General features: G+C 41.0%; 1 protein-coding gene across 1 annotated transcript in view; it reads left to right on the top strand.

The window, feature by feature from the left end:
- The window catches only part of GET4 (guided entry of tail-anchored proteins factor 4), a 37,959-nt gene extending 17,140 nt beyond the window's left edge, over window positions 1-20,819 (top strand). The window contains exons 4-9 of the mRNA XM_077449065.1: window positions 1,981-2,130; window positions 2,788-2,926; window positions 6,085-6,225; window positions 11,689-11,764; window positions 14,680-14,752; window positions 19,960-20,819. Of these exons, the coding sequence (XP_077305191.1) occupies window positions 1,981-2,130; window positions 2,788-2,926; window positions 6,085-6,225; window positions 11,689-11,764; window positions 14,680-14,752; window positions 19,960-20,051 (671 nt within the window). The 3' untranslated portion in view covers window positions 20,052-20,819. The remainder of the gene's footprint in view (window positions 1-1,980; window positions 2,131-2,787; window positions 2,927-6,084; window positions 6,226-11,688; window positions 11,765-14,679; window positions 14,753-19,959) is intronic.
- Window positions 20,820-21,776: the final 957 nt, after the last annotated feature.

Below are 21,776 nucleotides of genomic sequence, written 5' to 3' on the forward strand. Positions count from 1 at the left end.
ACAGAAAAGCTGCTTTCTTTTGCCTTTTGCTTTAGGATCTTGGAGCTTTTTATTGCTTGACCTGTGTGCAAGTGGTTTCTGCCTAGCAGCACTAGGGTCGTCTGTTCGAATCCCAACCTCGACACTACCTGCCTGGAGTTTGCATGTTCTCCACCTGCCTGTGTGGGTTTCCTCCCACACTCCAAAGACATGCTGGTAGGTTAATTGGCTCCTGTCTGAATTGGCCCTAGTGTATGTATGAATGTGAGTTGGGCACCTTGGATTGTAAGCTCCTTGAGGGCATGGACTTTTATGAATATAAAAATGTAGTAAAGTAACTTTAGACGTGCTACACACACACAAATAAAGGTTGTATACAGGGCATGTGTAGCACTGAGGTGGAGGAAAGTAAAAATAAAAGAAAAAATATCATAATATGGTTACCTAAGTGTGCACATCCTTAAACTAATACTTTGTTGAAGTGTGTGTGTATATATATATATATATATATATATATATATATATATATATATATATATATATATATTTTTTTTTTATAGCACTCTGTCTTTTTGGTATAAGACGATCAGCTTGGCACATCTTCATTTGCCAATATTTGCCCACTCTTTGCAAAAACACTCCAAATCTGTCATATTGCGAGGGCATCTCCTGTGCACAGCCCTCTTCTGAACTCTCCACAGATTTTCAATGGGATTCAGGTCTGGGCTCTGGCTGGGCCATTCCAAAACTTTAATCTTCTGGTGAAGCCATTCCTTTGTTGATTTGGATGTATGCTTTGGGCCGTTGTCATGCTGTTCAGCTTTCTAGCAGAAGCCTGAAGGTTTTGTGCCAATATTGACTGGTATTTGGAACGGTTCAAAATTCCCTCTATCTTGACTAAAGCCCCTGTTCCAGCTAAAGAAAAACGGCCCCAAAGCATGATGCCGCCACCACCACCATGCTTCGCTGTGGGTATGGTATTCTTTTGGTGACGTGTAGTGTTTTTGCACCAAACATCTTTTGGAATTATGGCCAAAAAGTTCCACCTTGGTTTCATCAGACCAGAACACATTTTCCCACATGCTTTGGGTAGACTTCCGATGTGTTTTTGCAAATTTTAGCCAGGCTTGGAAGCCTTTTCTTTTATGAAGGAAAGCACCCGTCTTGCCACTTTACCCCATAGACCAAATATATATGAAGAATACGGGAGAATGTCACATATACCACACAGCCAGTACGTGCCAGATATTCCTGAAGCTCCTTTGATGTTGCTGTAGGCCTCTTGGCAGCCTCCCTGACCAGTTCTCTTCTCGTCTTTTCATTTTTGGAGGGAGGTCACTGTTGTGTCATTCTTTCTCCACTTGATGACTGTCTTCGCTGTGTTCCATGGTATACCTAATGCCTTGGAAATTCTTTTGTACCTTTCTCCTGACTGATACCTTTTTAACAAATGAGATCCCTCTGATGCTTTGGAAGCTCTCTGCAGACCATGGCTTTTGCTGTACGATGCGACTAAGAAAATGTCAGGAGAGGCCTACTAGAACAGCTGAACTGTATTTGGGGTTAATCAGAGGCACTTTTGCAGGTGCCTACTGACTCATATTTAACATGATTTTGGATGTGATTCCTTAATTCTGAACCCAGCTAAATCCCCAGTTATAAGAGGGTGTGCACACTTCTGCAACCACATTATTTTATTTTTAAGTACCATGACAAGTCGTTCCCCATGATTTCCAATGACAACCATTCATATTAGTACGACTTAAAGTCGTTCTGACTTCAAAGTAGTCCCTGCACTATTTCGGTCTGACTTTGATGCCAGTTGCACAGGCATTCCCTAAAATCGCTGCCCCAAAAATCACGGTAAAATCGCGTGACTTTGAAGTCGCAGTAGTGTGAAAGGGGCCTAAAAGAATTAACTATCGCCTGTTTGTTTAGGATGCTATTTTGTTATTTATTAAAATGTATATGTTGTATTAAAATCTTGTGAAATTTCTTTAGAAAACTTGGCCAAATTGTTTAGTTTGATGGATCAAAACTCTCCAGAGCGAGTGGCATTTGTATCCCGGGCTCTCAAGTGGTCGTCTGGAGGGTCTGGAAAACTAGGTCACCCAAAGCTGCACCAATTGCTAGCTATTACGTTATGGAAAGGTAGGATATATTGCCACCTGAAATGGTACAATTCTTGTCTCAGGCGATCACATTTGATTGATCATAATAAGTAGATGTACTTTTATAGACCATTTATTACCAACTTTATTATAAGGGCATATTCCTTACTAGAAATAGGTTCTGCCTATGATGTGTTTCATAGGAACCTCTGTGACAAAGCCCTCCTTGGGGTGAAACACATCGGGCGTGGAGCCTGTAGCTGGCAGGATATGTTCTCCTCCTTTTTTTTTATTTTATTTATTTTTTCCAAATTTAGCAGTGGTGCTTCTTGCCTTTTTTTATGTCTGACACATAGTTATGTTTGGGAGATCATTCTGTGTGACATTTGATTTTAACTTTGTCTTCTGGAGATTGAAAGCTAACATCTGGTTACTGTGGTGCAACAGTCATCTTTTAATGTATTTTTTATTTTTTATTTTTGTAAGGGGGCTCTATGAAGTTGCCTTGCATTAAGGCTGAACTGCAGGCAAACTGCTAAATTCACTGTTGAAATACATGTACTGTATAAGGCCTGTTTAACCTGCCAAAAATGTGCATTTCTGTTGATCTAGTCCTTAGATTTATACAGACTACCAGACAACACAGTCGTTTGGTGTTCTGTTACTATTTTTCATTAATGATCTTTTCTTTTTTCAGAGCAAAACTATTATGAGTCCCGATATCACTTCCTGCACTCCTCAGATGGAGAGGGGTGCGCTAATATGTTAGTAGAATACTCATCCACCCGTGGCTACCGTAGTGAGGTGGACATGTTCGTGGCACAAGCCGTCCTGCAGTAAGTGCAGCAAATATTTTGCCTGTTTTCAGGATCAGAATGGCTGATTTGTTCGTATCCCACCACTGTAAATGAGTAGTACAGTTGTGCTCATAAGTTTACATACCCTTGCAGAATTTGATTTCTTGACCATTTTTCAGAGAATAAGAATAACTCACAAAAACATTTTTTCACTCATGGTTCTTAAGCCATTTATTATCAACCTAGTTTACTCTTTTTAAATCATAATGGCATGAAACTACCCAAATTACCCTGATCAAAAGTTTCTATACCTTGGTGATTTTGGCCTGATAACATGCACACAAGCTGACACAAAGGAGTTTGTATGGCTATTAAAGGTAATCATCCTCACCTGTGATCTGTTTGCTTGTAATTAGTGTGTGTGTGTGTGTATATAAAGGGTCACTGAGTTTCTGGACTCCTGACAGACCCTTGCATCTTTCATCCAGTGCTGCAACGATTTTTCTGGATTCTGAGTCATGGGGAAAGCAAAAGAATTGTCAAAGGATCTGCAGAAAAAGGTAGTTGAATTATATAAAACAGGTAAGGGATATAAAAAGATATCCAGGTAATTGAGAATGCCAATCGGCAATGTTCAAACTCTAATCAAGTGGAAAATGAGGAATTCTGTTGAAACTAAACCACAGTTAAGTAGACCAATTCAAATTTTCAGCCACAACTTCCAGGAAAATTTGTTCACGATGCTAAGAAAAACCCACAAATAACTTCAGGTGAAATACAGGACTCTCTGAAAACATGTGGTGTGGCCGTTTCAAGATGCACAATAAGGAGGCACTTGAACAAAGAAGGGCTGCATGATTGAGTTACCAGAAGAAAGCCACTACTACGCAAATGTCACAAAGTATCCCTCTTACAAATACACCAGACAGCACAGACAAGCCTCAAACCTTCTGGCACAAAGTCATTTAGAGCGATGAGACCAAAATTTTAGCTTTTTTGGCCACAACCATAAATGCTACATTTGGAGAGGAGTCAACAAGGCCTATGATGAAAGGTACAGAGGTGGTTCGCTGATGTTTTGGGGATGTGTGAGCTACAAAGGCACAGAAAATTTTGTCAAAATTGATGGCAAGATGAATGCAGTATGTTATCAAATACTGGAGGAACATTTACATTCATCGGCCAGGAAGCTGTGCATGGGACGTACTTGGACATTCCAACATGACAATGATCCAAAACACAAGGCCAAGTCAACCTGTCATTGGCTACAGCAAAATATATTGATGGTTCCGGAGTGGCCATCTCAGTCTCCTGACCTCAATATCATTGAGCCACTCTGAGGAGATCTCAAACATGCAGTTCAGGCAAGACAGCCCAAGAATTTACAGGAACTGGAGGCTTTTTTTCCAAGAGGAATGGGCAGCTTTACCATCTGAGAAGATAAAGAGCCTCATCCACAAATGCCACAAAAGGCTTCAACCTGTCATTGATGTTAAAGGAGGCAATATACGGTATTAACAGTTTGGGTATGTAAATGTTTGATTTGGGTAGTTTGTTATTATGATTTTAAAAAGAGTAAATGCAGTTGATGATAAATGGCTTCGGCCAAACGTTAACCGTGAGTGAAAAGGTTTTGTTTAACATATTCTCCAAAAAAATGGCTAAGAAATCATAAATTCGGCCAGGGTATGTAAACTTATGAGCACAACCGTATGTATTCTAAACTTGAGGTGCAGACCCCATAGCTCCTTGCCCTCTTGAGGTCACTAGGTGTGTTTGTCTTTTTTTTTTTTTTTTTTTCCCCTCTCCCCCCTTGATGGCCCCTTGGTAGGGTATGTAGCAGTACACTATTTTGTGTCCCATGCACGAGTCTTTAGCCATGATTTGGCAGGGAAAATGCAAAAAATGCTGGGAATGTTGAGCGGAGGTGTGCCTGGTTCAATACATTAAAAGGCACAGGAAGATGTAAACTGTGGGTTATTGCTGCTACCTTCAGGTGATTGGATGCTTCCACAAACTTTGCTGGGAACGCCTTCTAGTGCTGACATAACGCTAAAAATGTACAAGTGCTGCCGGGTTTTGTTGGGGTGCCCATTAGGGAGCACCCATTTAGTCAGGAACTGACTTGCTTTGACTGGGTGGTTTTGCTATGGACTTTTTGTACAAAGCTCTCCTTCCCTGAGCTTTTTCTTTGCTGCCTTGCTAAATCTTAAATTAATGACAACATGTGTTGTAATGTGCCGTCATGCATTAATTATGCACAGCTGACTCTTCATTGACAGTCTGCAGGCTGAAAAATGAATAAATGTACATCCAAAGTGTTGCACTTGTGATCAGTGGATAGTGAGTGCAATGTCGGCTTCCTGCAAACTCTTCCTCCAGCTCTCTGCCTGTTTCTCTCTCATAGGCTTTCAGTTGGAAGAGCTGGAGGAGGAGAAGTCAATGGAATACAAGTACTATCTGCCATTTCATTCACAGGCATGTAACATGTTACAAAGCATCCCCTCTCCCATGCCAGCCATGCCAATTTTAAAAGTAACAAAGGCTGTGGGGGATGCTGTCATGGCTGAGGTGTGGGTATGCCTACCTACATGTTACACCCTGATGCATGTTGATAAAGGTGAAGTTGGCCTTTAATCAAACTAGCCAGTATTTAGTAGGGCAAGATGAACTTTATAGACCTCTAAATAATCCTTGTCGCTGCTGCCAAATTTTGCCTGTAACTGGATTGCTCAGATCTTTTCCTGCTTATGTGGTGTCTCTTCTTTGATTGCAGAAACACGGCATGTAGCAATGACAGAGGACCTCGCTGGTTGTCCTTAACCACATGAGGGGTTTAAAGTGCTTGTAAACCCTCACATGTACCCAGTAAAGGCAGCAGAGAGAAATTAAAGGATGTGTTTTTTTTATTTTATATCTGAGATTTACAGCCACTGTAAATGTATGGGCTTTCCCATGAGTTGTGGGGCATTGTCCAAACATCTTTTGGAATTGGTTCTGTTTATGTTATCATGATATGTAATGGCTTCATTGTTAACCCTGTCAGGCCCAGTTAACTTGCTTATCTTCTCCCTTTTTTTTTCCCCTCTGGTTAGACTTGGCACTAAAACCATATTCCTGGCAGACAGATTATTACACCAAAAATTTTTTTTGTTTCTGTATAGTTGCATTTTGATTTTTTTTGTTTGCCTTTTCAGATTCCTCTGTTTAAAAAATAAAACGGGCGCATCGGTGGTTTTCACGACGTATACAGAGAAGCATCCTTCAATAGAGAGGGGGCCTCCTTTTGTACAGCCCCTTTTAAACTTTATTTGGTTTCTACTACTGGCTGTGGAGGGGTAGGTTTGATATTATTATTATCATCATTATTATTATTCCATTTTTTTTTTTATTTTTTTTTTTTTTATGTATTGGATATCTGTTAGAACTATGAAAACATTTGAGTGGAATCTGAGATGGCTGTTTAACCACTTGCCGACCGCCGCACGACGATATACGTCGACAGAATGGCATGGGCAGGCATATGGGCGTACCTGTACGTCCCTGCCTTCCCGCGGCGGTCGGTATCCGTGCAGGAGCGATCCAAGATGAGGGGGCGGCCATTCATTCATGGCCACCCCCTCGCGATCGCTCCTGACGAATGGAAGTGAAGCATTGCATCACTTCCTCTCCTGTAATGTAAACACAGGCAGAGGAAGTGATGTAATCTCTCCTCCGTGTCGGTATTTTTCGTTCCGGCACCGAGGAGAGAGGATCGGTGAGTTGCACCAACACGACACTACACAGTAGAACATGCCAGGCACACTCACCCCCCCCCCAATTACCCCTGCCCCCCCCAGTCAGTGACACCAATTGCATTTTTATTTTTTTTGCATTGGTGTCATTTGTGACTGTAATAACTGTTAGGGCAGTTAGGGTTAGCCCCCTTTAGTTCTAATGTACCCCCCCTAACCCCCCCAATAAAGGTTTAACCCCGTGATCACCCCCCGTCGCCAGTGTCACTAAGGCTGGGTTCACATTGCAGCGGTTTATGAGAACGGATGTGATTTGCACCGCACTGCAGTGCAAATCACATCCGATCTCTGTGCGATTCGAGTTCAGCCATACAGATAGTATGGCTGAATTCGCGCCGCAAAGTCGCACGGGACCCTTTTTTTGGTCCGCAGCAGAATCGGATCGCATGGGTGTTCACACCATGCGATCCGAGTTTGCAGATCGCACTGCGATATGCGAACTGATCTGGGGGTGTCATTAACATTTCACTGACACTCCCAGCAGTTCGCATAGGGCAGTGTGAACTGCCGCCGGGAGGCATGCGATGCGGGAACCCGCCGCGGATTCGTGGCGTTCCCGCATCGCTCCAGTGTGAACCCAGCCTAATAAGCGATCGTTTTTCTGATCGCTGTATTAGTGTCACAGGTGACGCTAGTTAGGCAGGTAGGTATTTAGGTTCGCCGCAGCTTTTTATATGACTTTTTTTTTTTTTTTTTTTTTTTTTTTTTTTTTTTTACCAAAGACATGTGGCTGAATACATTTTGGCCTAAATGTATGACTAAAATTGAGTTTATTGGATTTTTCTAATAACAAAAAGTAGAAAATATCATTTTTTTTTTTTTTTCAAAATTTGCGGTCTTTTTACGTTTATATCGCAAAAAATAAAAATCGCATAGTCAGTCAAATACCTTTTAAAAGAAAGCTCTATTTGTGGGAAAAAAAGGACGCAAATTTTGTTTGGGTACAACATTGCATGACCGCGCAATTACCAGTTAAAGCAGCGCAGTGCCAAATTGTAAAAAGACCTCTGGTCATTGACCAGCAAAATGGTCCGGTCTGAAAGTGGTTAAAGTGGAATCAAAGCCGATCACTATTCTTAAAAATGTTTCCTCCCTCTTCCTCCTACCTATCCTGCCTACCCTGTGTAGTTTTAAAAAAAAAAAAAAAAAAAAAATTTTATATTTTGATTCCAATTTTAGAGTAATGGCTTATTACGGACTGCTCTGCGTATCTCATGTAGCATAATGATGTATTGACTGTGACCTAGTTTATTTCTTTTTGCAATGATGGGCTGAATTTTACTGATGGCGCTGGTCGCTGGTGCACCACTGCATACGTTTTCTCAAAACTCACTGAACTTGCTTTCAGGCTGAGCAATGAGTTTTAGGCTGCATTCACATCTGAGCAATTTTCAGCTTGAAAAACTCCCATCAAGCAAAATCCCATTCATTTTAATGGCACCTGTTCACATCTGAGCGTTTTGTCAGCTGAAGCTCAAAGTACGTTGTAAGTTTTTACATTGGTGAGCTTTTTGACCTGTACAAAACGTGACAAAATCCCGCAACTTTCTGCCTAAAAACGAAACAACTGACTTTTATTGGAATAACGTTGCATGTGGATCTTTTATTAGTGGTGTGGCCCTTCAATTTCCATTTCCGAAACATTTAAGTCAGTAACACATGTTGTGGGTTTGTCATTTATTCATATGCTATAGGAAGCTTTTATCAAGCCCATCAATCAATACAGCACTATAGCGTCTATGAATGGTACATTTTCTTTAGCCTTAAGGAATCTGTGCCTGTCATAAAAGTTTAGTTGGTTGTGGTTTCTCTTCAGGCCAAATATTTCCAGTCCTCCCCTGGTAATGCACGGGAAATCTTCAACAGAATTAATGAACTATAATGTATGGTTTAAAGTGGTTCTAAAGGCAGAAGGATTATTTATATAAAATGCATTTTTTTTTTTTTTTTTCCCTTTTCTTAAAGCAGAGTTTTGGTGAGAATTTCTGAAAGTCAGCAGCTACAAATACTGCAGCTGGTTAATTTTAAAATATGGACACTTAATCGTTAAAAAAATTGTGATCTCGATTCAACCCCCCTGACTATCTCTATTGCAGAGTTTGCCAATTCTTTCACATAGCAAGTGGAGAGACTGCTCACTCAGCCGTCAAAAGAATACATCCGGGCAGTCTAAGTTTAACATGAAACCTTGTAACTAACTCCTCCTTAGATCAAAGGGCTAAACTTCTGAGTGTAAAATGGGGGGGGGGGGGGGATCCAGGCTGTGTGTGTGTGTGTGTGTATACAGTGGTGTGAAAAAGTGTTTGCCCCCTTCCTCATTTCCTGTTCCTTTGCATGTTTGTCACACTTAAGTGTTTCGGAACATCAAACCAATTTAAACAATAGTCAAGGACAACACAAGTAAACACAAAATGCAATTTGTAAATGAAGGTGTTTATTATTAAAGGTGAAAAAAAATCCAAACCATCATGGCCCTGTGTGGAAAAAGTGATTGCCCCCCTTGTTAAAACATACTTTAATTGTGGTTGTCCACACCTGAGTTCAATTTCTCTAGCCACACCCAGGCCTGATTATTGCCACACCTGTTCACAATCAAGGCATCACTTAAATAGGAGCTGCTTGACACAGTAAGGTCCACCAGAAGATCCTTAAAAGCTACACATCATGCCGAGACCCAAAGAAATTCAGGAACAATTGAGAAAGAAAGTAATTGAGATCTATCAGTCTGGAAAGGGTTATAAAGCCATTTCCAAAGCTTTGGGAATCCAGCGAACCACAGTGAGAGCCATTATCCACAAATGGCGAAGACATGGAACAGTGGTGAACCTTCCCAGGAGTGGCCGGCCGCCCAAAATTACCCCAAGAGCGCAGCGACGACTCATCCAAGAGGTCACAAAAGACCCCACAACAACGTCCAAGGAACTGCAGGCCTCACTTGCCTCAGTTAAGGTCAGCGTTCATGCCTCCACCATCAGGAAAAGACTGGGCAAAAATGGCCTGCATGGCAGAGTTCCAAGGAGAAAACCACTGCTGAGCAAAAATAACATCAAAGCTCGTCTCAATTTCTCCACAACACATCTTGATGATCCCCAAGACTTTTGGGACAACATTCTGTGGACCGATGAGACAAAAGTGGAACTCTTTGGAAGGTGTGTGTCCAAGTATATCTGGCGTAGAAGGAACACTGCATTTCATAAAAAGAACATTATACCAACAGTAAAATATGGTGGTGGTAGTGTGATGGTCTGGGGCTGTTTTGCTGCTTCAGGACCTGGAAGACTTGCCGTGATAAAAGGAACTATGAATTCTGCTGTCTACCAAGAGATCCTGAAGGAGAATGTCCGACCATCTGTTTGTGTACTCAAGCTGAAACGAACTTGGGTTCTGCAGCAGGACAATGATCCTAAACACACCAGCAAGTCCACCACCGAATGGCTGAAGAAAAACAAAATGAAGACTTTGGAGTGGCCTAGCCAAAGTCCTGACCTGAATCCTATTGTTGTGGTATGACCTTAAAAAGGCCATTCATGCTCGAAAACCCTCTAATGTAACTGAATTAGGACAATTCTGCAAAGATGAGTGGGCCAAAATTCCTCCAGGACGCTGTAAAAGCCTCATTGCACGTTATCGCAAACGCTTGGTTGCAGTTGTTGCTGCTAAGGGTGGCCCAACCAGTTATTAGGTTTAGGGGGCAATCACTTTTTCACACATGGCCATGATGGTTTGGATTTTTTTTCACCTTTAATAATAAACACCTTCATTTACAAATTGCATTTTGTGTTTACTTGTGTTGTCCTTGACTATTGTTTAAATTGGTTTGATGTTCCGAAACACTTAAGTGTGACAAACATGCAAAGGAACAGGAAATGAGGAAGGGGGCAAACACTTTTTCACACCACTGTGTGTATGTATGTATGTATGTGTGTATGTATGTATGTATATGTATATGTATATATATATATATATATATATATATATATATATATATATATATATATATATATATTATAAAATGTGTATTAAATAATATTTTTTACATACCCTGGCAGAATTTTGTTTTCTTGCCCATTTTTCAGAGAATATGAATAACACAAAAACATCTTTCGCTCATGGTTAGTGTTTAAATTAGCCATTTAAATCTAATTCTGCCAGGGTATGTAAACTTACGAGCACAACTGTGCTTGTGTTTTTTAGGCATTTGTAACTACTTGTAAAGTCATGAAAAATATAAACAAAAAATTTATATTTAGCGTTTAATCAACCCATAGATGCTGGTAAACTTCACCTTTTTGGGTACAAAGGGGTTAATACAATTCTCCCCAGTCTTATATACTTGCATTTCTTCTGACCTGTGCAGTGTACTAGGGAAGTGAATCTTGGCACCCCAGATGTTTTGGAACTACATTTCCTATGATGCTCCACTACATTGGAGTATCCTTAAACTTTAATAATTAAAAAAAAAAAAAAAAAAAAAAAAATGCCTGTACTAAATTTTTGACTTGACTTTGAAAAAAAAATGATTAATTTTGCCTAAAAATACCTGTTGATCCTTTCAGTGACCTCCTCATGGCTGTTATTAATGGAAACAAACTACAAGGTCATCTACCTTATGCTTTTAAAAGCCAAGCCTTTATATCCAAACAGCCTGGGTGGGAACAGCGAATCCTCATTTCATAGCTCATCCTGCCCACCACCTGGTCTATTTGGCTGAAAATACATTGAAGCAGTCATGTGACCCCCCCCCCCCCCCCCCCACAAAAACAAAGAAATAAGTTATTTTGGAAGGGACTTTAATACTTGATTTGGGAGTCCATTGCCAACCTGTGTATAAATGATTTAGGTTTAGAATCACTGTTTTAGAACCTGTTCTCCTCTGCATGCACAAAATACAGGTTTGTTTTTTTTAAAGTGTTCTGATGGTTTCCCGATGTGATGTACAGATCTGTGTTAAATGTGCATCACCGAAAACCTGTGGTAATTTTAGATTTAAATTTTTATTTTTTGCAGTGGGAAATTAACAGTATTTACAATATTGTGTGAACAGTATCAGCCGTCTTTAAAAAGAGATCCTATGTATAATGAGGTAGGTTGTGACCGTTGTTACGTTTAATGGTGTGCAATAGTAGAATTGGGTTCATGCACTTTAAAGCCAAAATTACAGTGCCTTGCGAAAGTATTCGGCCCCCTTGAACTTTTCAACCTTTTGCCACATTTCAGGCTTCAAACATAAAGATATAACATTTTTATTTTTTGTGAAGAATCACCAGCAAGTGGGACACAATTGTGAAGTGGAATGAAATCTATTGGATTTTTGAAACTTTTTTTAACTAATAAAAAAATGAAAAATGGGGCGTGCAAAATTATTCGGCCCCCTTGCGTTACTTTGTAGAGCCACCTTTTGCTCCGATTACAGCTGCAAGTCACTTGGGGTATGTCTATCAGTTTTGCACATCGAGAGACTGGGCCAGAATTTCATTCTTCCGTGCAAAACAGCTCGAGCTCAGTGAGGTTGGATGGAGAGCGTTTGTGAACAGCAGTTTTCAGCTCTTTCCACAGATTCTCGATTCAGGTCTGGACTTTGACTTGGCCATTCTAACACCTGGATACGTTTATTTGTGAACCATTCCTTTGTAGATTTTGCTGTATGTTTGGGATCATTGTCTTGTTGGAAGATAAATCTCCGTCCCAGTTTCAGGTCTTTTGCAGACTCCAACAGGTTTTCATCCAGAATGGTCCTGTATTTGGCTGCATCCATCTTCCCCCTCAATTTTAACCATCTTCCCTGTCCCTGCTGAAGAAAAGCAGGCCCAAACCATGATGCTGCCACCACCATGTTTGACAGTGGGGTTGGTGTGTTGAGGGTGATAAGCTGTGTTGCTTTTACGCCAAACATATCGTTTTGCATTGTGGGCAAAAAGTTCGATTTTGGTTTCATCTGATCAGAGCACCTTCTTCCACATGTTTGGTGTGTCTCCCAGGTGGCTTGTGGCAAACTTTAGACGAGACTTTTTATGGATATCTTTGAGAAATGGCTTTCTTCTTGCCACTCTTCCATAAAGGCCAGATTTGTGCAGTGTACGCGACTGATTGTTGTCCTATGGACAGACTCTCCTACCTCAGCTGTAGTTCTCTGCAGTTCATCCAGAGTGATCATGGGCCTCTTGGCTGCATCTCTGATCAGTCTTCTCCTTGTCTGAGCTGAAAGTTTAGAGGGACGGCCAGGTCTTGGTAGATTTGCAGTGGTCTGATACTCCTTCCATTTCAAAATGATCGCTTGCACAGTGCTCCTTGGGATGTTTAAAGCTTGGGAAATCTTTTTGTATCCAAATCCGGCTTTAAACTTCTCCACAACAGTATTACGGACCTGCCTGGTGTGTTCCTTGGTCTTCATGATGCTCTCTGCGCTTTCAACAGAACCCTGAGACTATCAGAGCAGGTTCATTTATACAGAGACTTGATTACACACAGATGGATTCTATTTATCACCATCAGTCATTTAGGACAACATTGGATCATTCAGAGATCCTCGCTGAACTTCTGGAGTGAGTTTGCTGCACTGAAAGTAAAGGGGCCGAATAATTTTGCACGCACCACTTTTCAGTTTTTTCTTTACTGAAAAAGTTTAAAATATCCAATAGATTTCGTTCCACTTCACAATTGTGTCCCACTTGTTGGTGATTCTTCACAAAAAATTTAAATTTTATATCTTTATGTTTGAAGCTTGAAATGTGGCAAAAGGTTGAAAAGTTCAAGGGGGCCGAATACTTTCGCAAGGCACTGTATGTGACCAACCTTCTAAATTATATGTTTTAGGTGTTTGCAGTAAATTGTCCTGTTAATGCCACAGCATACAAAGACATTTTAGACAATTGTGTGTTTCCATTCCTTGTGCAAACTGTTTTGTGTACAAAGCCAAGTCAATGAAGACCTGAATGCATTAAGTTTGGCGTGGCCTTCACAGAGCCTTGATCCCAACCATACTGACCATTTAGAATGCTGATTGCAGGCCATGTACATATTGTCCTATATTTTCTGACCTCACAAATGCTTTTGGCTGAATGGACCTGAATTCCCACAGACACTCTAAAATCTTGTGTGTGTGTATAGGCCAGTGATGGCGAACCTTGGCACTCCAGATGTTTTGGAACTACGTTTCCCATGATGCTCATGCACTCTTCAGTGTAGTTGAGCATCATGGGAAATGTAGTTCCAAAACATCTGGGGTGCCAAGGTTCGCCATCACTGGTATAGGCTGTTATAGCTACAAGAGGGGATCCAACTCCATGGTTTTGCCATAGGATGTCCAACAACCTCAATAATAAACAAATTTCCCAGTGGAATTGGACTTTAAAGGCACTTGGACTCATAACAATTTGTAAAGTAAGATAGAAAAATAATTTCATAATGCCACATAATTAAATATGGCAACATAATGTACATAGCAATAAGCAACTGAAAATGCATGGACTGTAACATGATTGAAAATACAGAAGAGATATCCTTCAGTCGACACGTTTCAGTTTGTGTTAGCTTCTTCAGGGGTAGGGAAGATATCAATTCTCTGCAATGCAAATATTAATAGTTCATATAAAATACATACTGTATATAATTTCCGCATCTGCAACGTAGTCACTTCAGTTGTGACAGTACGTTGCAGATACGGAATTAAGTTTGTATTTATATGAACTGCATTTGCATTATAGAGAATTGGTATCTTCTCTACCCCTGAGGAAGGAGCTCAAACGCGTCGGCTGAAGGACTTCGCTTCTGTATCGTCAATCATGTTAGTCGGTGCATTTTCAGTTGCTTGATTTTTCTGTCTTACTCGGGGTCAACTAAATTTTGCCCCTATAATTTTTGTTGAGGTTATTTTTCATAGTAATAGCTGTGACTCCACATAGTGCAGGAATACAACATAGTTTTGCTTTTGGTTAATAAAGAACCGATGCTTGTACATTCTAGACTGATATATGGATCTGTCTGTGTCTTTCTTTGCAGTATCTGGACAGGATAGGACAGCTTTTCTTTGGTGTACCTCCTAAACAGTCATCTTCATATGGGGGATTATTGGGTGAGTAATTGTTGGCGTTTTAGAGTTGAAGTGTCGTCCTCAGCTTGAATTTTCTGTCATCTAAGTCTTTGACTTTGAAAAGTCTGAACTTTTTTGTGGCTATTCCAGGGCAGTAGTTGACTAGGTACCAAAGCCAGAACTGTAATGAAAACTTTAAAAACGTATTTATTTATTTTTTATTTTTTTGGGATCAAGTGTCCAAGGAATTATACATTTTTATATAAACTAGACGAAGGTTACTACTCTACTCTTGTCTGTTTTTATTTCATTTTTTCTGCTAATTGAGGAGATTTCTCTTCACTTCCTGTCCCTGAAACCCAATAGGAAACGAGAATAACTTTCTACAAATTGAAAGGAATTCCTTGGTTTGTATAGCTGTTACTGGAACAGATGTCTCCTTCTGGGAGCTTTACCCAGGGATCCTGTTTTGGTGTCTACTGAAACTTTGGATTTTCCATTGCTTTCTGTTTCAGTGGCAGTGGTCACCAGGACAAATGGCAATAAAAGCTGCCGGAGATTCTAACCCTTCCTTTATATAAAAATTTAGGGATGCACCGAATGGGTTTTTTGGTGCCGAAACCGATACCAAAAATGAAAAATACACTAGGCCGAAACAGCACCGATACCGAAAATGACTGTTTTTAAAAAATATTTTTATACAGGAGATGGTCAGAGACTGGGGACGTGGTACAGGAGATGGTCAGAGACTGGGGACGTGGTACAGGAGATGGTCAGAGACTGGGGACGTGGTACAGGAGATGGTCAGAGACTGGGGACGTGGTACAGGACATGGTCAGAGACTGGGGACACGTGGTACAGGACATGGTCAGAGACTGGGGACACGTGGTACAGGACATGGTCAGAGACTGGGGACACGTGGTACAGGACATGGTCAGAGACTGGGGACACGTGGTACAGGACATGGTCAGAGACTGGGGACACGTGGTACAGGACATGGTCAGAGACTGGGGACACGTGGTACAGGACATGGTCAGAGACTGGGGACACGTGGTACAGGACATGGTCAGAGACTGGGGACACGTGGTACAGGACATGGTCAGAGACTGGGGACACGTGGTACAGGACATGGTCAGAGACTGGGGACACGTGGTACAGGAGATGGTCAGAGACTGGGGACGTGGTACAGGAGATGGTCAGAAATTGCACACATGATACAATTGATACAATGCAGCCAGTGTGTGTCTCCCCTCATAGCAGCTAACCTGTGAAGAGAAAACAGAAGAGAGAAAAGGAGAGTCGCCTCCGTCACCTGTTTGATCACAGCAGGGGAACATCGCAGCTTTCAGTTCAATAGCTGTGTGTTCCCGGCCGTGCGCCGTCACGTACAGCCCCTCCCCCTTGTCAGGGCACTTTGATAGACAGATCATCCGTCCAATCCTACGGGTGATCTGTCTATCAAAGTGCCCTGACGGGGGGGGGGGGGCTGTATGTGATGGCGAGCGGCCGGGAACACACAGCTATTGAACTGAAAGCTGTGATGTTCCCGCGCTGTGATCAAACAGGCGGCGGAGATGGCTCGCCTGCACTATAGCATGATATAGCTCTTCATGATGGGCGGAGCCCTGCCCCCTACCCTGGCCCCGCCCCATTTCGGCTCCATTATCGGACGTTTTTCTCTTTCGGCAAATTGCCGAAAAGGGCATTTTCGGCCGATATGTTTCGGCGGCCGAAATTTCGCTGCATCCTTATAAAAATTGGCTATAATATACACTTTAGTCTACAAAAGATGCTGTAGACCAATGTTTCTCAACTCCAGTCCTCAAGGCACCCCAAAAGGGCATGTTCTTAGGATTCTCCTCAGATGAAACAGCTGTGGTAATTACTAAGGCAGTGAAACCTGTGCAAAATAATGGAGAGCCTGAAAACCTGGCCTGTTGGGGCGTCTTGAGGACTGGAGTTGAGAGCTGCTGATCGCCGCCATTACTAGTTAAAATTCCATAAATATATCCCATAGTTTTTTGGATGCTATAACTTTTGCACAGACCAGTCAATATATGCTTATATTTTTGGGGTTTTTTTTTTTTGCCAAAAATATGTAGCAGAATACATATTTACCTAGATTGATGAAGAAATTGTGTTTTGGTATTTAAAAAAAAAAACAAAAAAATCTTGTATTGGGAGAAAGGACAACTTTTTTTTTTTTTTTTTTTTTTTTTTTTTGGGTACAGTATTGTGCAATTGTCAGTAACTGCCGTATCCCAAAAATGGCCTGGTCATGAGGGGGGGGGGTTGGTGTCTCAATCTTCCAGTGGTTAACAAGGGGTTATGAATATGGTGTGTGGCAATATGTAGGTTAACATGAATGATGAAAACTCCTGTTTCTCATTTGCAATGGGGAAATAAAAGAAGGAAGCAGACAGTTGTGGCTAACATCTCCAGTTTTCATGACTCAGCCCTAACCTGACATTGCATCATAGCATTAATATCAGATTACAATATCTTCCCCAGAACTCCACAAAAGGGTATCTAGTACAATTTACAGGTTTGATAGCTATGTGGATATGGATCAGCTTTAAAGAGGAAGTAAACCCTGATGAGTTTACTTCCTCTTTCATTCCCTGCAAAGGTAAAGCATAATGGACTACTATGCATCGCATAGTAGTCCATTATGTGTCACTTACCTGACACAGGAGCCAGCGATATCACCGATGTCCCCTGTAGTCCTACGCGTCCATCTTCTTGGTGGGGTCTCGCCGCTGTCATTCAGGGAAGCCGCGATGACGTCGCTCCCGCGCATGCGCACGGGAGCCGTCACTCGTGGCATAGGCTCCTTACCACGTGATCAGCTGTGACCGATCACAGCGTGAACCAGGAAGTGCCACTAAATGGCTTTCCTTGGTCCACGCTGACAGGGAGAGCCGATCAGCCCCATCAGATGTGCCACCAACAATGCTAGTCAGTGCCCCATCAGAAACACTTGTCGGTGCCCATCTGTAACACCTGCCATCTCCTCATCGGTGCGGCCCATCACTGCCATCTATTCGTTTTGGTGAGCTTCATAAGTTCATAGAGAAAAAAGTTGAAACAGTGTTCCATGCCATTGCAAATCTAAACATGGGGGCAGTACAGAGGGCCTGGACGTTTTTGGCATAGTCTATATCTGTGTCAGTCCCAGAAGGCGAAAGATTTGCCAGTTTACATAAACGGTAATCTTTCTGGATATTCACTCTAAATAGTATGACACCTGAGGGGCTCAACGAGGAACTTGAGATAGGAACTCTAATATGATAATTCATCTTTGATTATTGATCATTAATGGGTGATTCCCCACTTGGTTCCTTATGTTCATCAATTAACCCACCTATTATGAACTGAATAACCAATCGAATGGTTAAACTTGCCGATTTATCAATTTACTAAATATTCTTATTTTATTTTTTTATTTTTGTATAATCAAAAGTAGTTACTATTGGATAATGATGGCTATTTTTATATAATTTTTATCATTTTTGAACTTTTTTACGTTTTTTAATTCTCAATAAAAAAAAAATATAATTTCTTTTTTTTTTTTTTCTTTTTTTTTTGGATAAGTTTTATAAAGATATGTGTTTTTTAATTGTTCTTGAAGTATTTTTACTGTTAGAATCACATTTCAATAGTGTCATTATCTTAAACATTTTAAACTAATCACTTGCCCCTCTTCTCTATATATCTCCCTTTGTGAACGCCATACTCCTGGCCTGGTGTATAACATTAGTTGTCCCAGGGGAGGGACGTGGTTTTCTATATAATGGTGAGGGTAGAGATTGATAGGGTGTGACCTGAAGGAGGCCGCGCCTCCAAAACTTGAAATCTTGGCAGCCACCCACCCTGTCAGAGGCGTTGACTTGCATAATTTCCCCTTCTCGGCCGTGAGTGACGTCATGCAGCGCCAGCTGGTCCGCGCTCATGCACAGCTCCTTGCACTGCTCGGTGAGACACTGGTTAGGCTTACAGTAACAACACTCATTGCCCATTGGGTTCTGAAGCCAATCCAGCCACACAGGCTGGGAGAGGAGGCTAATCTGATGTATATGCAAGAATCCTTCCTATGTCTGGGTTAAACTATTTTCTACTTCTGATTTTTAATCATTAAAAACAGTATTACACTAGGGCAGCTGCGTGCTCTCCTTCTCTTCATGTGTTTCAGCTGCCATCTATTAGTACATATCAGTGCCCGTCAGCGAAGGAGAAAACTAAATTTTATAAGAAAGAAAAACTTTATTTTTTGGTCCCCCTTTTTGTTTTTTTTGGTTTCTTTAGCAAAAAATAAAAACCCCAGTGGTGATCAAATGCCACCAAAAAAAAAATATTTGTGAGAAGAAAATACCTGACTGCAATTCATTCAAAAGTGTGACAGCCCTGAAAGCCGCAAATTCTCCTGGGCAGGAAGGGGGGCAAGTGCCTGGTATTGAAGTGGGTTAAAGAGGTTATAAACCTCTGAAAAAAATTCCTCCCCAAAAAAACTTGCAAGACAAAGGCATAATGAGCTAGTATGCATCGCATACTTTCTTATTATGAAATACTTGCCTTAAATTGAATATGTTGCATCGGTACACCTCCGTCACGGACAACCTCTTTCCTGGAGCTTCTTTTGGGTTTGCAGGCTTTGGGCCTGCGATTTCCTGGAGCTGCGATTATGTCACTGCCGTGCATGCGTGCGGGATCCGCTGTTCACAGCATGGGCTCGGAAAGAACGGCACATGTGGGCCGGTCCTTCAGAGCGCACGCACCAGTGATGTCGCTGGCTTCATGCACTGGAAATCTCTTCTAAACTAAACTGTGCAGGTTTAGGAGACATTTTCAGTACCTAATAGGTAAGCCTTTTTTATAGGCTTACCTATAGGTAAAGGTTTGCAGAGGAAGTTTTTTACTTCCTTTTTAACTGCATGAAAGAATACATAGGCTACCACTGACTTCCTCCTAAAATGATAGTTGTCTCTGTATAATGCAGATCTGGTTTTAGCACATTGAGTTGCTGGTTTGGCATTAGTACACTTGTTTAGTTTTATGTGCTGCAAAGTCACTTTAAGCAATAACTCAAGACATTAATTTTTTTTAGTTTTTTTAAGGGGGGGAAAACAGGTGATTGTATTGCAGAGATTTACTTACTAAATATTTAACTTTAAATGGAATTGATTTTTAAATGCTGAAACTTTTGGGATCTAAACTGGAATTACATTTTTTTTTTTTTTTTCTCTACAAAGGTAACCTGTTGAACAGTCTAATGGGGGCTGGTGAAGATGAGGATGAAGTGGAGGACGGCCAGGATGACAGCAGCCCTATTGAATTAGATTGAGAATCTGACTGGGAGCTGCATGAAGAGAACAATATAAACTGGAGCTCAAAACAGACGACTTTCCATGATGAGTCTTTGCAAGGACATTAGTGAGCAGCTGCACTGGGCTGCCCTCTTATCCCAATGATGGAAGAGTTTAAGTGTTTTGCTCTAAATAAATTGTCACGGGGGTAGCTGATAAAGAATAGCTAGAGTGAATGTTGGCAATCTTACCCAGCCTGCTCTATATATTTTTTATTCTTTCTATGAATGCCAAGCAAGCACATGGTTTTCTTACAGCGTGACAGCCAAGCAGATCAACCTATCATCATACTCCCTGCACTTGTATGTCTCTTTTCAACCTGTCACTCCCCTATATAGCTTAATGACGAAGCCAAAAAAAATGTTACCATGGCAACAAGAACTCTGTTAATGTCACAGATCAACACAAGGATTTGGGGCTTTTTCTTCCCGCTACGAACCTCTTGAGTTTTTCCTTTTACCCCTTTGTATGTGATTGTCTTCTGGTTTGCTAAAGGCACAGCCAATATAAACACCTCTTTTGAATTATTTAAATACAGTGGACTTTCTTTTAATATGCAATATTTATTACAGATAGGATGATTTTGTACATTTCCTCCCGTCAGATCCACTACAATGATCAAGATGTCATATTGCCACTGAAATTATTTTATGTAATAAAAAAAATAAAAATAAAGGGGAGTAGTGCTGGTACCAGTGGAAGATACAAAACACAGTGCTACAAAATAAATAATACATTGTATCTTATGAATGACTGATGTGGGCTCTTCCTCTGTTTTAAGGTGATTGGGCCGTCAAATCTCTCTTGTGGGTTAGACAACAAAGCATTGTGGGGGAAAATGTCACGTGTGCAGTGGTTTTCTAATTTCTGTTTGAGTTATTTCACCTTTTTGTTCATGAACTGCAAAACTCCAACTGAACCATCTAAATGGAAAATCTGATATGTTCTCTGTTCACAACACTGATATTGTGTAAAAAAATTTTTTTTTTCATGCGCAGGAAAAAACTTGCTTGATGCCAACATTGTGATGTAATCCGGGAACATAGAAAACAATGGTGTTCTTTGTGTCCTTGTCCGAAAACCTACATTGGAAAAAACATGTCTTTGCACATGTGAAAAAGCCCAAAATATTCCATGCAGATCAAATCTGTGTTTGTGTTTTTTGTCCCCCCCAGCAGTTTTCTGTATGTTTGGTGTTGAGGCCTGAATGGCACACCTACACATTGAAAAATGCACCTTGGTTCCATTTGGACACTCGTTTTCTTTTTTTATTTTTTTAAAAAAAAAGGGGTTTAGGAGCTTTTTCCTGTTTCAGAGGTGCAGTAGCCCATCCAATTAATGAGCTGCTGTGCAAATGCAAGCCACACCACCTGCACAAGTGTAGATCTAGCCTTAGACACAAGACTCAGTGCAAAAAAAAAGTTTCCTCTGAACCTTGTAAGGCACAGGGCGGTAATGATCATAACAATTGTGGGTTGGGGTAGCGGTGTAAGGGGAGCAGCACCAAGCCAAAACCTCTTAAAACTGATTTTATTTTTTCATTTTGTCTTGTCTGGACACTTCAGCATATAAGAGAGACTGAACATGTTCCACTTTAAATATGGGTGTAACATGTTCAGGAAGGTTAATTTATCCTTTAAAGCCTATGTATATTTAGTTATATTTTTATTGAACCGATTCAGGTCTCTGCCCCCCCATACCCC

The sequence above is a fragment of the Lithobates pipiens genome, unplaced genomic scaffold, assembly GCF_037356315.1.
Source record: "Lithobates pipiens isolate NorthernLeopardFrog02 unplaced genomic scaffold, aLitPip1_a1.2 Scaffold_22, whole genome shotgun sequence".
NCBI classification, from domain to species: domain Eukaryota; kingdom Metazoa; phylum Chordata; class Amphibia; order Anura; family Ranidae; genus Lithobates; species Lithobates pipiens.